At 38.1% G+C, this 17,915-nt stretch overlaps 1 protein-coding gene across 2 annotated transcripts in view; it reads right to left on the bottom strand.

Annotated features, from left to right (window-relative positions):
• The window catches only part of macrod2 (mono-ADP ribosylhydrolase 2), a 577,216-nt gene that overhangs the window by 20,250 nt on the left and 539,051 nt on the right, over positions 1-17,915 (bottom strand). Inside the window, exons 12-15 of one of the 2 annotated variants that reach the window (XM_087802705.1) lie at positions 13,101-13,142; positions 12,610-12,654; positions 7,503-7,643; positions 7,137-7,205 (exon numbers count right to left, since the gene is read on the bottom strand). In XM_087802705.1, the coding sequence (XP_087658831.1) occupies positions 7,137-7,205; positions 7,503-7,643; positions 12,610-12,654; positions 13,101-13,142 (297 nt within the window). Of the gene's footprint in view, positions 1-7,136; positions 7,209-7,502; positions 7,644-12,609; positions 12,655-13,100; positions 13,143-17,915 lie in introns of both variants that reach the window. The other variant, XM_087802704.1, reaches the window with a different exon arrangement.

Here is a 17,915-nt window from a genome sequence, read left to right as displayed (position 1 = left end):
AATCCAAATCTTTATAAAGGGCTAAAAAAATATGGAGTACCACAATGGTCAGTACTTGGACCGAAATTGTTCATATTTTACACTAAGAATATAACAATGAATCATGTTTCCTCCAAGAAAAATCTTAAGACCTTTTTATTTCTGCACGCTTTGCCATAATTTTCTAGGACTACTGTGTTTGCCTTTTTGAGAGTTTTTATATTTTTAGGTATTTTTAAATGCGTATTGCTTTTGATTGTTCAAGCGCTTTGTGACCCTGGTCTAGAAAGGCGTTTTACAAATAACTATTACTTACTTATTTATAAAGTGGAGAGTATATATGAGAATATGGAATAAAAAAAAAAAAAAGATCGGTTCGACACCGAACTAAAGATATAAAAAACACACCACTAAGATTAAGAAAACATATATTTTAATAGAATTTCAATCTAAGTAGATAAGGATTGTTATTATTAAGGTTTTATTAGATTCTAGTGCCAAATGTACTCAATCTATTAATGAGTTATTTGCTACCAGTAAAATTTTGGGGCTGAATTTTATGTGCACGAAGGGCTTCTTCGGGTTAGTTCTGAGGCGGAAAGAAAGAGAGACACATTACAAATAGCATCTACTTTACTTTTAAATTGTATTGGATGTTTAATTTGCGAAAATATCAACAAAACCAAAATAAGGCACTGAATTTAAGGTCTGCAATCTGTCTTGGTTTTCAGCCTAAATATATCTGTTTATGTTAGAACCAGTGCCATTGAAGTACTGAGTATTCAATGGAAGTCCATAGTTCTTTTGCAGTAGGTCTACCCATGAGTAACGCAGGCTTTACAGTAGATTAACTCTTCAACAGACGGTGTGTTTACATTGTTTTTAGAAAGAGAGAGATGATGATGGAATGGTGATGGAAAAACAAGCTAAACACACAAACCTAAAGAGATGAGTTCACTGAAAGGGAGTGAGACGAAGTGGTGTTGGAGCGTGAGTTATTATTTTTTTTCATTTATAGCGCCAGTGTTGTTTCACATTTGTGATAATTAGTTTCACTGTTAAACATACATAAATAAATATTAAAGTTTCAGTGTCAGTTCACACATTAGCTAAAACAACTGGCATTTCTTATCAATTATTTTACCATTACACTGTCAAAAAAGTAAAATTAGATCACAGATTTTAAAATTGTATCTCATTATGGAAAAGGTGACAAGAAAACTCACTAAAGGCAAAAGTTCGACATAATAAATGCAGCAACAGAAGTCAACTTTTAAAAAATAATAAAAACAAAACGATACAGGTGAAGAAAATACTTTTTGGTTTGAAATAAGTGACATATTCGACCCTAGAATGATTAAAAATCCCAGTCTGTTCAAGCGAGTGGAAATGAATAATTATATTTACAGTAAAAACCGAGCGAAGGTGTGAAGAGAAAAAAAAAGAAGGATGAGCGAGCGTGTGGCATTGAATCTGTGCAGCCATTACATCTTACCTTCAGAGCTCAGACAACAGCCATCGACTCCGCTAAGAGAATCAGACTGCATGAAGGGAAAACAATTCCTGCTCACAACCTAGATTTATTTATTTCTAGCTTAGGGCAAAGCCGGTCTCATTTTAATTTATGGATGTTCCAGGGGCTTAGCGAAGCGCTCCTGTCCCTCTCACAAGACTCCAGAAACAAGGCTTGCCAGATAAATATTCCAGGCACAGTTACAATACAACCTCCAACGTATGTCATGCATATTAATAAATACTGGAATCTTTTTCAGCAGTTTCAATATTGGAAACTTATTGCTGCTGGAGACATTTAATTGTAATAAAATAGAAGTGAAAAGTGCAATTATAAAGCTATTACATCCTCTATAATACACCTGGATGTAGGGGCAACACAAATCATTGTAACAATATCATTATAATTATTTATTCCTTAAATATTTACAGCAGTGACGGCTGGCGTTCTTACTTTATTTTTGTATTATTTTTTTATTTTTTTGTTTGAAAATAATCATCAACACAGAGGATTTTGTAGATGCTTGTAGATGTTTGTAGAAGTCTTGACACTGAGAAACTAAATTTACATTGATTCAAAGCAAGTAAATAATAATATGATATTAGCTATGTTAGCTCACTTAGTAGCACTTATAATATTTATAATTTTAATATAATTTAAGTATCTATGAGGTCCCTAGTTTTTATTCTGTATGTCATAGTTTAATTAAAATGTGTCTTTATTTCCATCTAAACAAGGAGCATAATAAACAGTATTATTCCCCATGAGCTATCAAAAGTGTTGATTTCTAAATTAAATTTAACATTTCATTAATTATAATAAATAATAATATTTGTCCAAGACTATTTTCGACCGATTCTTTCAATGGTATATATACTGCATATATGAACTGGAAAAAGAGCCCAACGTACTGTAGTATATTTTTCATAACTGCATTATTTCACATCGTTCTTATAGAAATAAAAAACAGAATGCTAGAGACAAACGATCCAGGCGAAGTCTTTACTCTACTTAAAGTGGATTATTATAAATGTTACTTTTATTTAAGCTGCCCTCCTGAAACACTTGATGTCTAAACAAGCTGCAAACGTGCCCATGAGTCGAGTGCTGAGAAAGCAGTGTGTGATTATAGCAGAGAAAAACGTGCGCCTGAAACACTTCCTGCGGTGTGGGATCACTAATGTGTACCGAGTGCGACCTCCATATTCCAAGGTTTAGGAGTGAAGCGCCGAGAGTGTCGGGCCGAGAGCTGCTAATGTGTGTTTCGAATGCGTCCGAGGCTGCAGTTGCAGACGCGGCGATGTCAGGTGGAGGGAGTGAAGATGAGGTTGCAGTAAAAATGGCCTCTACTTAAAGTTCACTTTCTTTTTTTTTTTGACTCCATGAAATGTACTTTTGTGAAAACCTACAGCGATATGGATCAATATGTTGAAGTTCGGGCCTGGTGGCAAACGGGTCAAATGAGATTAGCATCGGAAATGGGGTGTCAGATAGGGGTCACTCCTGAGATAACGCTTCCTTACTTGGTGCATATATATAACAGCATGTGTTGGATAAAAACTTTCTTTTTTTTTCGCAATTTGATATGCATCTTCACTCCAGCCACTGATCCGACAGCATGAAGTCGTCTTTAAAATACTGAAGTAATAGCCGGAAAATACACAACAACCACATCTGTAATTGATCATTCTTTTTTTAATTTAAAACGTTCAACCTGCAAAAGGCTTGCGATGACTCCCATCTAAATGGAGCATGTTTGTCTCTTTGATTGACAGGTAATTTCCCCCTAAATTCATTTTCTTTTTTTTTTTCCGGGGCCTAACAAAGTCAGAAAAAATTGCTTTTAATGTTCCATCTGCCGATTGATTTTGCGAGGACAAAACAAAGGAATATATTAGTGTTCCTCTGTGGTTTTAAATTTGCACATAACTTGATTGCGAATCTAAGAAAATGTCAAAAAGCCCACACAGGCAACAGATAATTACTCACACGGCGTGTGTACGTGTGAAGCAATCCCACGTTCTGTTTGCTTCAAATTGTTTCATTACCGACTCCGGCCTTCATTATGAGACCTTTTATTACTCCTTTCAGCGGCGCAGATATAACCTCTACGTCCACCGGCATCATGATTACTGTTATTACTTTTAATAAAGGGTATTTGCACAGGAATCATTTGCTCCGTGAAAAGTCAGCTACGCACGGTCAGCTGGACCTGAATAAGATTGAATATTTTGCCTGATGCTCGGCCATGTAAATACTCATTTGTCAGTTGCAAATGTGACAATAAACTCTCGACCCAGACACCTTATCTAATGACCCGGATAAGAGCTTTCCGGGTCAAGACCAGCGTAGTATCTGAGAAGTCACTGGCTTCGTCTGTCAATCTTTTTTTATCTCTTTGTTTGGACGACCCTTTCCCTAAAAACCTTCTGCCGCTCGCTTTGGGAATATGAAGTTGTTTCCTGGCCAATTGAATAACATATACTCCCTAATGTAGCCTGTGCTTGGACCTCCACTTTATTCATACTTGAGTAGCTCACTTAGACTTCAAACCATTGTACAAACAAAGCAACAATAGAAAAGAAACATTTATAATTAACGTGTAAAAAAAAGGAAAAAGCTCAAAACATTAAAATACTAATGCTAATTGGTAAGCTAGGCTATAAACAGATTAGGGGTGTCAATGTATGAATTTATTTCTACATGTGTAGTAGTGTAACTGGTTACATGCAGTTGCCCTATTTGAACTCTAGAGGGTTCTGTCTCTATTCAAACACCTCCTAGTCCCATTACAGCAAAGCCCTTCTAGTAGTAATCAGATAAAAAAAATGACTGTGATGCTTTATAGTATTACTCCGCAAGGCTCTAAAGTAATACGCTGCACAAAGTAATACTACTATTACGGATTTCAACTCTGTATGATTATAAACACTTATGTACAAATACAATTGTTTTACTTTTCCTATTCTTTCACAATCGTTTAAAAAAGCTTGTTGTCGCTGACAACACAGTCTCAAAACTTTATTAACACCACTGTCTGCCAATTCAGATCTCCACAAAAAAGGTGGGTTTTACATTTTTCATGTTTTTTGTTTTTCTTCTATGGCAAATCCTTTATGCAAATGCAACGAGAGCATTATAACGTCACATCTGTTCTTAGTCATATCAAGTGGGTGTAAATTTTCCCTGAAACGACCAAGTGATTACAGAAGATTCTTTCGACAACGGTAGGGAAAAATAGTCGCTAAAAATCATGAGATAATGTATAGGCTCACCCTAAAAAACTTTGCACATAAACTACAGAAACTTATAGACTATCAAGAAAGGATACAGTCTTAAGACATTCTTGCAATAAATTAAGTTAACAAGCAAGCAAGCCATCTCAAAAGAAAGTATCAATACAATAAAATAATAGTAAGTAAGTAAGTAAGTAATATTTATTTGTATAGCGCTTTTCGAGACCAGGGTCACAAAGCGCTTAGACAATCAAAACAATACTCAAAAAAGTATATACTTTAAAGATCAAGATAATACTGAGAACAACACAGGAGTTCGAGAAATTCAAGGAAAAGCCTGAACAAATAGAAAGGTCTTAAGATGTTTCTTAAAGGAGTCAGTAGACACCATCAAGCGCAAAGAGAGAGGAAGATCGTTCCAAAGCTTAGGAGCAACAGCCTGAAAAGATTTCTCTCCTCTGGTCCTGAGCCGTGTGCGTGGAACCATAAGTAGATTCTGATCCACAGACCTCAGAGCCCGAGCTGGGGTGTAAGGCTAAGACAGTACTTACGTCATGTCTTCTAAATAAAGTGTATATAAAGTACATATATATTGTTTTTTATTTTAATGCATTGGTTCTTGCGAACAAATATCCATTTAGGTTCACCTCCCATCAAGGTCTGACCGTTGCAAATAGAACCTATAACATCGTGACCCACGATCTTGCTTCTCTACAAATATCTCAGTCATTCATTTGGTATTTCATGACATAAGTACATTATTGGATAAAAGGAAATAAAAAAGTCAAGAGTTTGACGTTGTTAGAATAAACGTATTCATGCCTAAGGTTTGTTAAATATTTCATTTGTAATTTCAAAGTACATTTTTTAGGAAACAAGACGCCCAACAATCCAATAGCTAGTCGTGGCCGGGGGCCTCACAAATCCCAGAACCGCTCCCCCAACCGTGATGGACAGCGACAGTTTCTGGCTCGACACAATCAACAGGCGGGGTTGAAACTTTCCAGTGATGGAAGGTCTCGAGTGTTTGTAAGACATATTCCAATGGCTTTTCAGGTAGAATGGAGAAGGCTATCACAAAGAGATCTATCTGAAATGTTCTGCCCAGGCCTAAATTAATAGAATGTCAGTCAAAAACAAAGTGAAATGGAGGTGAGAGTGACTGAGACCTCTGTGTTAGTGCCGTGTTTGGGATTGGCTGGGGATCACAGCTCTGTGCTTCTCCGGAGAATACGGTTAATCAGCAACCGTTCGAGCCAAAGAGAAAAAAAATAGCCTTGTGATGGGAGAGCAGAGGTCTTTAGATAATGACCTGCCTCATCATCAGGCTTGGCTGACTGAATGCAAATGCATGCAAAACATTTGATAGCTCGGCCTCCACAGAATTAGAAAAATAACCCCTTCAGTGGATTTTTCGAAGAAGTCAGCGAGAGTTCCTCGGAAAACATCCATTATTTCGTGATAATAACTTGGAAATGTAGGTTATTTCTTGGAGTTTTAAAATCTATCTGTAAAATATTGATATCTTTTTTACCAACCTTCAGAGTCAAGAGGGGCTTAGTTTTTAAATGACAGGTTTTCACAGACTAAACAACTTTATACATCTTTAGTCTCAAGGAAGTTATTGGATAAAGTTGGATCTCTTTTCCAGTAAAATTGTAATTTTATCCTAACATTTAGCAACATTATTTCTAGGTACAGCCGTGTTCTGGTGATCTTTGAATTCACCATCTGACACTGGGTTTCGGTAGAAGAAAATAAATTAAGAAAAGTAATATTATCCACCATAATATAAGTTGTCTTTACCCTCCCTAGAGATGTGTTTACACCGATGGCCTAATCCTGACACTTGATAATTGCAACCGAGTGGTCCTACGTTCCAAGCAATTGAATGACTTTGCCTATAAAAGAGTCGTCAATCGGCTATGAATGGGTCTAAAGCTATTGGAAAGTCAAAATAGTGGATCGGAGCAACGGAATTGTAGTTCTCTATCTAATATGGAAGTAGGAAACAAGATGAGTGATCAGATCATTTTAACATATGCAGTGGTGGAAGTCGTTCACCTTCACATAGAGATAACACAAGGGATATCACAAACACATTTGTTTTGGGGCCTCACTTTGACACTGAGGTTTAAATCACTCTAATGGGCTATCATAATTTGTTCAGATCAGGATCAAGTTTGGTGTTTGACACCAAAACGTATGGCTAGAAATGCATTAAAACAGATGTAGTAATGTGAAAATATATTGATTAAAACACCTTAAAAAAAAGTATGAGCTGCTGATTTACACGTAAGAGGCTCAGCAGAAAACTACGGCTCCTTGCAATGTAGTGAAGAAAGTCCCAGTAGGTCGGGCACGTTGGTGTAGTTCAATCAATGGATTGGGCAGCGTATGAGACTTACCTGCAATCTCAACTGAAGACTTCCCTCCACCATCATCCTCTGTCTTCTCAGCAGGTTGATCATCCTTTTCTTCTAGTAAAAGGAAACAAATATACAAAAAAAAACTTTTCAGGTTCAGATATTCCCGAAACGATCCTATAATTGTGAGATTTGCGATAAAACAACTGTTGTGACAGTCTGTCAAGTTGCATATACAGTATATGGTTTCACAAAACAAGTTGTTCCAGTCAGCAAACAAATCTAAAATAAACAAATATCCACAGACACCAATTTCTTTTGAGCGTCTCCTTTTCTTCCCTGTAGAGATGATATACATTATCTCTGTGGAACTGGCTTCTGGAAATTGTTTCATGTTTTTCTTCCTACCGTCGTCTTCATCTTTATCCTTGTCGTTGGCGATTCCCTGATCTTCCTCGTTATTGTCTGCGAAACCTGGATTGTCGTAGTTGTCTCCGGTTTCATCTTTGTCGTCGACTTGATTCAGCTCTTCAGTGCCTGAGTCTTCATCTGCAAGGCAGCGGAAACACGTGGACTTAAAAAACATCTACAGGAATGTTCTATAGAAAAAACATGTGACTAAAATGATAGTTTTTTTTTATTTAATAATAAAAAGTTACTACTTACTATTACTATTGGAATGTATAATTATGACAAATAAACATAGTTATTGCCTATGAAAAAGTAACGTTTCGCCAATATTTGTTTGTTTGCAACATGACTACACCAAGCTACACCAAGAGTGATCCAAAGAGCTACTACAGGTTTCCGACGGAACAAACGCTTCTTTCCAGTTTATTACTAATGCTAAATGAAAAACTTCAAGGGCGTATTATTGGATCTATATAATAATGAACAATTATTTAATCAGATAAAAGGGCACTCTGTGACGCGATCTCTTCACAGCGAGAAGGTTTCCGGTTCGCTTCCAGGGAGCAAACTTGTAACCTTTCTGTGTGGAGTTGGTATGTTCTCTCCCTTCCTATGTCTCAAATCGCATACTAGCGTACTCAAAGTTAGTATTTTTAGTGCGTAAGTGCGTCTCAATTCTTAGTATGCGAAATTTAGTGCGCCATGCACACTAAATTGGCGTACTAAAACGGCCACAAAACTGAGTATGGTTCGATGGACACTAACCACCCTAAACAGCTGCCATCTTAATGACGTTTTAAACGGAAGTTACGTCATATATAAATGCATATATATTCATATACTTACAGGTGTATTTTCAGCAGCAGTAGAAGGATGACACGTCTTCGGTGTTGATACCAGCTTAAATATCTCGAGAATATTTCGTTTCTCATATTTTTTCTTTATTTCTTTTTCCAAACTTGCAAAACATGCTGCCAGCAGGTGGCGATAGCGTTCCAACAGCTGGTTGAAACCATCGTTAAATAGAATAAGTAATAAGTAGAAGAAGAAGCTGTCACCTCAATTCCTGTTAGTGCGTAGCGGCAGTGTTTGATTTGAGACATACTATCTGTGGAGAATTTGCGTACTAGTTAGTATGTACACTATCCTGATGCGTACTAACTTCTAGTATACTAAGAGAAGTATGCGATTTGAGACACAGCACCTGTGTTTCGTGGGCTTACTCCTGCAGTCCAAATACATACAGAGGTTGATTGGGAAGTTGGGGAAATTTTCCGTAGGTATGAGTTTGTGTGTCGTTGTGTGTCATGTAAAAGACTGGCGTCCTGTTTAGCGTGTCATGCGCCTGTCGTACATATAATCTGGGATATGCTCCAGCCCCCCTGCGACCGACCCGCATTAAGCGGTAAAGAAAATGAATGAATGAATGTATGTTCAGATAAAAAACATTAAATCATACATTACAAGAGGGTTAACTAATACAATGGCATGAATGGAACAGACCTGAGGGCTACTCTTATGGTCCCTGAGGGCACCTTCAGCCCACGGGCGCTATATGCAGGTCACCACTGTTAAAAGGATTTGTCACTAACGTATTTAAAGTGTTGCCCCTCAGGATCGCAATCCGCCTGTCGATCTCAAGCTCCATTCTTCCCTTACTCATGAACAAGACCCTGAGGTGCATGGGGCAGGATCTCATCCCCAACCGGGAGAAGGCTCCCCACCGATCGAGAACCACAGTTTTTGTGTTGATTTTTATCATCGCTATTAAAAGCTGAAGGTCACGGTCTGATGAGGCCAACAGGACCACGTCATCTGCAAAAAGAGGTGACCCAATCCCAAGCCCACCGAAACCGGACCCCCCCTCATAGCTACGTTTGGAAATGTTGTCAATAAAAGTAAGGAATAGAATAAGTAAAAACAAAAGGCAGCCCTGACGGGGTCAAACCGAAAATGAGTCTGATTTAAAACTGACAACAAACAACCTTTTAGCTGGTTTGGATTTTAAATGAGACTTAAGAGGAGGATAGTAAAGTACAGTTGGTGTTTCAGTACATTATACTGCTGAATCAATATGTAGTCTTAACACTGGGTCTGTACTTATCTTATGTTTACTCCTATTGGAACCTGTTTCCAAAAAAACAAAACAACAAGGTGATAAACTTATCCTCAACCTACATCATTTTCAGTCATTTTATAATTCAAAACGACCAGGCTGTCCAGAGTTCGGGACTGTGCTGTGGTTTAATGAGGGAGAGAAGTTTTATAATGAATGTATTGCAGCAGTGGGAACAGTATTCCACAATCTTTCTCCACTGTTGTGACAAATGGCCATTTTTCAATTTGGTCTTCAGCCCCAATAATAATGATAAAGTGTGTTGACTGAAGGAATGAATCAGAGGAAAATGCGTTTTTCCGGAGAGGACGGCTCTTTAGATAGAGCACTGAAACTCACTCGCTGATTTTCCAAAATGGGAAGGAGCTTGTAAATGTGGATTAGGAAAGCCAGTTTAACCCATGTCGGCAAATTTTTGAACATAGTCCAGTAGCGTTCAGCGCAGACCGAGGACCAGATGGAGGGATTATGGCTCTACATTGGCCCGTGAAAGTCTCAAATCCTCCAAGAAAAAAAATAAGTTTGGGGTTCCCTGTTGTGTCGAGTATTATCGACAGTGTTGCTTCCATGTGTGTTTTACAGATCTCCACCCTAATCCCTAATCTCTGCAAAGAATCATGAGACCAAGGATTTAACAGAAAACAAACAGACACTTCTTCTGCTAATTAGTCAGAGATTTGTTTATCCAAACCACGAAAATCTGTATCGATCCGTCGACTCTCGTTCTGCACCACAGACGTGAGCGAGAAGTGATGCAACTGTTGCGACAGAATTTTTTTTTTTTTCTTCCCCGTAGCCGCACGCTGTCACCCTTCTACCTTTCTGTTTGTGTTTCATGAGACGGTAATTACATATTGCAGGTCTTGGATAGCATCCCGGGGGCTGCCATCGCACTTTCATGTAAATATGAAAAGCAAAAAATTCATGTTCAGAGAGGTGCTATCTGTCAAATCTTTGTCAATTGGATGGGATTTGAATAAAACAAATCCAAAAAAAAAAGAGGAAAGTATGGCAAGGAAGCGCTTCTCGCTGCCTGTATGCAAATACAGAATGGTAATTATGTCGGGGAGGCTGCACGGAGGAAGAGAAATGGTTCTTGCTTAAAGTTAATAGTTGCAACCGTTACAATATGCCTGGGATGGAAAGACATTTCCATGGTTACAGGGACATGTGGAGGCAAGGAATTAGAATATATGTAAAAGAAATCAACTATTTTTCCTGATGTTTTTGATGATCTAGTATGCTTTAATTTAAAGTAGTCATAATAAAAGGAAGCCATTTCTTTATCAGAATCAGAATTATTTTTAATGCCATTATCGGGTAAGGCTTCCACCAATGAGGAATTTGCTTTTGTGCAACATTAAACATGCAATAAAAGCTTAAACTTAGAAAAATACAGTTTAACTATTTACACAATACAGAACTGAAAGTGTGTGTTGTTTTGGCGGCAGGTTCTGATTTGTAGATTTTTTTAAAATCGATTCCAGGGGTTCCCAGGTTTGTTTTTAACAGTCACCTTTAATATCTAATATAGATTTTGTATTTTACTTATTTTCACAAGTTAGCAAGTATATATATTTTTAATTAGACTGATACCAGGTTCTTGAGGTGTCACAGGCTAATATTACTTCAGACAAAAAATACGAAACACCTTTCATATCAATCAGTGGATCAGATTATACGATTATTCGTTTCTTTCTGGGCGGCCTGGTAACACATGCCTCACAGACGGGGGGGTTGAGGACGACGGGTCGATTGGGTCCAATATCAATAGCTGTAATAAAAATTAAAGATGCTGCTTCACCTTGCCTTGATAGTTCCAGTATCCTCTTCATGGACTCTCCTACTCCTGCTCTACACTGTTCTTTCTCTCCTCTCCCTGTCTTTCCTCTCTCCCTCATCCTTCTCTCTCCATCTTAGCCCGCAGCAGAAGGCTGTCCACACCGAGTCTGGTTCTGCTCGAGGTTTCTGCCTGTTAAAAGGGACTGTTTTTTTCACCATTCATCGTTATTCCTCTACTGAAAAATGACACAACATAATTCATTTGGCACTTGGTGGATCTGTTATTGTTTCATTTCCCCAAAAAATTTTGCAAAAAAAATTACTTTGCACATTAAATCCTTCCCTTGATGCAAAATATCACACATATATGCATGGGGTTGACCAGGGTTCCCCCAACATTTCTTGCACCTCAGACCGGTTTAATGTTGCCTTTATTTTAACGGACCAGTCTACAGATAAAACAAAGATAAAAAGACCTGCAAAAACCTATTAGTGCATGAATATATTGTTAACGCCAAGTCGGCAAGAGCCCAGAGCTTGTTACTCTACAAGATGATAAAGAGTTTGTGTTTCACTCCAATTCTTTTGAGTAAATTTGTACGAAATAGTAACTTGACATGTCAAAAATCACATGCTAAAATTCACTTTTTGATGGAATAAAACATCTTTAAGACAATAATAATCAATGCAAAATAAATTTGATAATTTCTTATTCAATAATCTCTTTCTCTATGGCCCGGTATCAAATGCCTCGTGGACCGGTACTGGTCCCCAAGGATCACTGGAGTAGACCAAGCCTACTAGCCAAAAAATTCCATCAGTTAAATGTGTTTCTCTTGCCTTTCTTATCATTGATTTGCATCCAGAAACCATGTCTAAATCCTTCTAAATTGTTATTTATTTATGGATCACAATATGTATCTTCTAAAGAATCACCTTTTTTAGAAAAGCCACATTTACAGCGGATGGGTCCTACGCAGATCAGTCAACTCCTTTTGCACCAGTTACACCAGCGGTAGTTTAAAACGAGAATTCTACCCGGAAAGCTACTCACAACAGAGGTTCACATGGGTCAGCATGTGCATTCAAACGCCCTTCATGATCTCAGAATCAATGCACACAGCTTGATTCCGAGTGAATCACGTTTTGTAAACACCGGCAGTTACACAAACATACAAAACCATGTCTGTGTTGGGAGGAACGTACCGAGGTTCTGACTCTCCATCACCACATCTTCAATTCCCGCGGCGTCTGCAAACAAAAGGGAAAAAAAAAATTCAAAGTCGGGGGAAACATTTGGAGTTGTGTGCTATTGCCTCCAGTTGGATTGGCTCGGCTTTTGATATCACCTCAAACAGCCTTTTTATTCTACTCCTTTATGTAGCTTTGTCTTAGCGCTGCAGTATGAGAGCAATGAAACCACAAAGACATGCATAAATTAAGTGACGAAAAAAGGAGGGGAAAAGAATGTCACTTCTAAAGCCATACATAATTGAGGGATTTCTTTGTTCCGGGCTTCTCTGATAAGGGATTTTTTTCTTTCTTTCTTTCTTTCTCTGGCATAGTGAAGGCACACGGGATAGAAAGACTGAACTGGAGCAAATAGCAAATTCAATTTTTGATGACAAATGACACCACGAAGCACTGGTGGAGCGGAGGAGCTCTGAGCATGTTAATGATGCGTGGAGAAACATTACCTTTGTCGCCTTCTTTTTCACCGGTTTCTTCTTCTCTTTCATCTAGAAAAGAGGGGAAACAACTTATCACACAAACACGCCGAGGAGAGGATCCGGTCGTCCTTTCGAACGGCAAAGCTCGAGTGATCTTCATAGACGAAGGAGACAAACTGCGTGTTGGCATCACGCTTTTAAACGGCAACTTTATATCGAGCTCTTATTTCGTTTCGCACTCACGATGTATTTTGGAGCACTTTTATCTGCAGACCAGAAAGACTAGAGAATAATGAAGTGAAGTTTTCTCTCCTTTTTTTTTCTGTTGCTTCAAGTGCAATGTAACAACTCCACAGTGAAGTTGGTCAAAAAAAAGATTTCAAAACATCTTCACAAAGTCCTTCTCGCTGTGATTCCATGTTGGGTGCCAATAATAAAAGCTAACCGCTTAATTCCCCGACCACAGCGTGATTCAGAACTGCGATGATGAAGGTTTGGATATGAAATTAAGAAATATTTTTCGCTTTAAGTTTGGGGTTGTAGTTGTTCACTCACTCATGAACAAGAGCCTTTGATTCTACTTAACTGACTACATGACTAAAACACAAATCAAACCCTATAAAAAAAACATCTTCTATATCCCAAAATGTCTTAAAAATAATAAAGTATTATTATTATGTGTAAACCTTCATAACTGCAAATGCACCAAACTCAAGAAATCTTTATTAAAATTCATATATTCTTGAATATTTCCGCAATTATATTCGCCTCTGCCAATGAGTTTTATGTCTGTCAGCAATATAAAGTTCAAAACAGACTTCAATGAAATGTTCAGGACATGTTGATGGCAAAATTATGAGGGTGTTCTGGATTGCCATCTGGACCCCCACATGGCAACATCTGCCTTGTCAACAGTGCAGCAACAGCTCAATCGATTTGCTCTTGCTTTCTACTTGGTTGCGTGAGTATGTTTCAGGAAATTCTTCTGCCACTTTTTTCCCCCTCACATCAAGCTCATTAACATTTGTACCTAATTATAAACAATTTAATCATGTTAAAACTATGATGGGTGCTTTCTGGCTATGATTTAAGTCACTTATTTTACCCAATAATTCTTCTGTATACTTTAATGAAAGTGAACTGAGCTGCCTTTTTGATGCAACAATGGCTCACTTGAACTTTCCATTTTTTAAATCCGTTAAAAATGTGAATTGATGTGTTGGTGAAAAAAAAAATGTCTTGATTTCCACAAAGGTCTATCCAACTATAGACCACTTAAAAAAAACAAACCCATCCCTTCCTACCTTGCAACCATTTCACATCGTACTCAAAATAATCACTCACATTTACATTCTGCAGCGAGAATTCTGACCTGCTCTAGTAGGAGGACTCACATTTCCCCGATCCTTAAAATTCTGCTTTTGAGGCCAGTTTCTTTCAGGATACATTTTAAAATTCTTACTTACAGATCTATTCATGGTCAGACTACACCATACATCAGTGATTTATTCCAGCCTTACACCCCAACTCGGGCTCTGAGGTCTGTGGATCAGAATCTACTGATGGTTGTGTCCCATTTATCTCGACCTGATTGAGTTGCATTAGGGGTTTCCTTTCATACAGTATTATATAAAGAGGGAACACGAAAACCCAAAACTATTTACTGACCCAGTCATACCATACAATTTCCCCAAGTTACCAATCAACCTCTGTATGTTTTTTGGACTGTGGGAGGAAACCGGAGTTCCCGGAGTAAACCCAAGCTACACGGGGATAAAATACAAACTACACACAGAAGGGTCACAAGTTGGCTCCCTCCGGACCTAGAAGCGAACCTTCTTGCTGTAAGATAAACATGCTAACCACAACTGCTTTAACTTCGAGATTAAAAATGACATTTTAGTAAAACAATTTCTAAAAACTATAGTCATATGCCATGAAAATAGAACTTGTAAAATGACTTACCATGATATATTTCTTAAGTATTTGATGTATCCTAAATAGCAAAAAAAAAACAACCCTGCATGTCTTCAAATATGAAAGACATAGTTCAGGGGGTGGATTTTACATTTTAGTCGTCAGAACGAGAATCAAGCCATCAACCAATTGACGCTAATATAGCAGTTTGAGAATTTAGCGGTGAAAAGCAATGTTTAACCTTGATGTGAGCTGTCACAAGTGGCTGCTCAGTATTTCATCTGCTGGTTAAGCCCTGACAGACACATATATTACCATAACATTACAATCGCACTGGCTTGACGCCAGAATTTAGAGTCTGACATTTTCTTAAAGCCATTAGTAGTTTTTAATAGAACCATAATCGTGGCCACATTTGTCCTCTGCGACATTCCTGCACACACTTGCTCTATAAACCGCTGACATTTGGGACAAATTGAGTAAATGAAAGGCATGACACCAATAAGAGAACATGCTCCACAATGGCTATTGTGCCGCTTCTATAATTGCTTTTTTTTTTTTTTTTTTTTTTTTAACAAGCAGCTGAGAGAAACCATTTTTCCATATCTATGCAATTCTGCCCAGAACAATAAAAACGCCAGCCTCGATTAAATGTGGAAAAAAGGCCAGTGCTACTCGCGCCTCATGTTTGTCTGGAGACGCTCTGTCCGTCACGCAGAACGCTGGTGACACACAGTAGATGGCAATCCCGTCTATTAATCATGAGTGGCATTTGAAGATGGAGCCTCGTCTTCTCGAAAAATAGAGGATGACAAAACATCAGTGGATTAGACTATTAGTATGCATTTAAAGAATCAGACAGCTTGTGTATTCTCCTGTTATTTGAGCGATTGTCTGCAGCTCTGAACACAGCAGTATTCAATTCGCGGGGGAAAAGGATTCAAAGGGATACTTTGCAGATACATACACATACATCCGGGCAGCGGTGATTTATAACACTGTCAGGATGGGCGAAATTTAAAAAAAAAAGAAAAACTCCTCCTCAAACTTATGACCCCTTTTTCCCTCCACTTCACTGGGCACCTCCTTCAACCAGCAGGTGGCAGCATTGCCACAGCTTTCTTGACTTGTATTGAGAGGCTCACAAAAGGCTGCACCTAGAAAACCTATAGAGCCCCATTCTTTGAATTCCCCAGAGTATTATATCTCAACTTCAAGTGCGGAAAGTTTGCTTGTGAGGAAACCAAAAAAAAAAAAAAAAATGCACTGGCGATTTGTAAAAGGAAAAACTATCCCACAAACACTTACATGATTTATTTATGGCTACAGATCCAAGGGTAAAGTATCAAAAGGACATAAAGTATTTAGATGTTGATATTAAACCTTTCCCCTGTGCCCCACTTTCATCATCAACAGGAGAGGAAAGCGGGGTTGGATGTAAAAGCAAAACTCCCCCCCCCCCCCCAAGAAATGAATATGAATCACACAGCCCTCGCTCCGTCCATTAATGATAACAACAGAGATTTTTGTCCTTCTTTAAAGATGTATGAGGAAAAAGGTAAAGACGTCTGAGATGACCAAGAGCTATCAGTCACACAGATCGTCTACACAGAGTCCATTTGTTAAAGGGTGGGAGATCGAGTCCGTCCTCTGGGAACGTCTTACCTCTCATAGAAGACAAACAGAAAAAAGCTGCCAGACATTGATTTTTGGCTGCAGAAGTTGCCATGCCCTGTGACATACACTAATCTCGCTAATACCGGTCTGATATCACATAATAGACAGCGTGGGGCGGCGCGCCAGCTCAGGTGGGTTGTTAAGAGCCGCCCGTGGACCTCGGTGCCAACATCTACCTCTTGCTTGCTACTTCTTTTTTTTATTATCCCTGCAGCTCACGGGCTCTGTATGCTTGCGTTACACCAGGATTACATCACAACGCATCTCATCACACGCTCTATGTGTGACATTGTTCAGACAAACATGCTGCAGGGGTGTTTGCAGTGGTTGCGGGATCGGGCGGGTTTCTCCATCTTTCATGTGTACACAGTTCTTTTGCATTGTCATCTTCACTAAAACTCTTACCAAACAGGTACTCTTGAAGCCTCTGTAAGGATCTGATATTAAAACTTATTTAATTCAACTTCCACAAACCAATATTTAAAAATCTCTAAGGAACTGATAATTTAGACCTATAGTTATGTTTTATCTTTAAAGTTGAAACTTGCTTGTTTTATCCATTATACATAACTTTAAATATTTAAATACATGCCATTGTTAGAATAAAAAAAGGGTTTTGCTGAATATATAGCCCTGAGGACATTCACAGTGAGCAGCTGGAGCTCCGTTATACTATTGTTCTCATGCAGATCTAACATATTTGATCTTTAGAAGGAATCCTTAAACACTTGGTTACCTATAAATGGATTCAGACGTAGATTTGATCAATTGGAAGAAGTTAAATAAAAAATAAAGATTAACACATGCCACTTTCACTTCTATATTTTATTATTACTTTTTTTCCTTTTTTTTTTTTTTTTTACAGAACTTCATTGCCATCCGTAGCCTTAGAGACCAGCAGTCAATTGTAAAAACACAGAGCAGAACCTGAATTGAATCATTATATTTTTAAGAAACTTTATTTTAACAGCTGGCCTGGGAATCCCTTAGGAAGAGTCCCATGACCCAACTCCATAAAACCAGAAGACGAGAGGAAGAAGATGATTTGATTTTTTATGCTTAGTAGAAAAAATATTTTGTTAAAGGGCAACTAATGTGAAAACTCAACTCTCCCGACTCACATGTTTCAAATGTTGAAGTATTCCTCTCCAAGATGCAGTAAGTCCCTCATCATGACCATGTTTTAAAGTTATTACTTTATAAAGTTCTCTCCTGTCTGAAATCTTGGCGAAAGAGAGGTTGCGAGAG

The sequence above is a fragment of the Callionymus lyra genome, chromosome 11 (assembly GCF_982586985.1).
Source record: "Callionymus lyra chromosome 11, fCalLyr1.hap1.1, whole genome shotgun sequence".
Classification (NCBI taxonomy): domain Eukaryota; kingdom Metazoa; phylum Chordata; class Actinopteri; order Syngnathiformes; family Callionymidae; genus Callionymus; species Callionymus lyra.
This window is presented reverse-complemented; position numbering and strand designations above follow the sequence as displayed.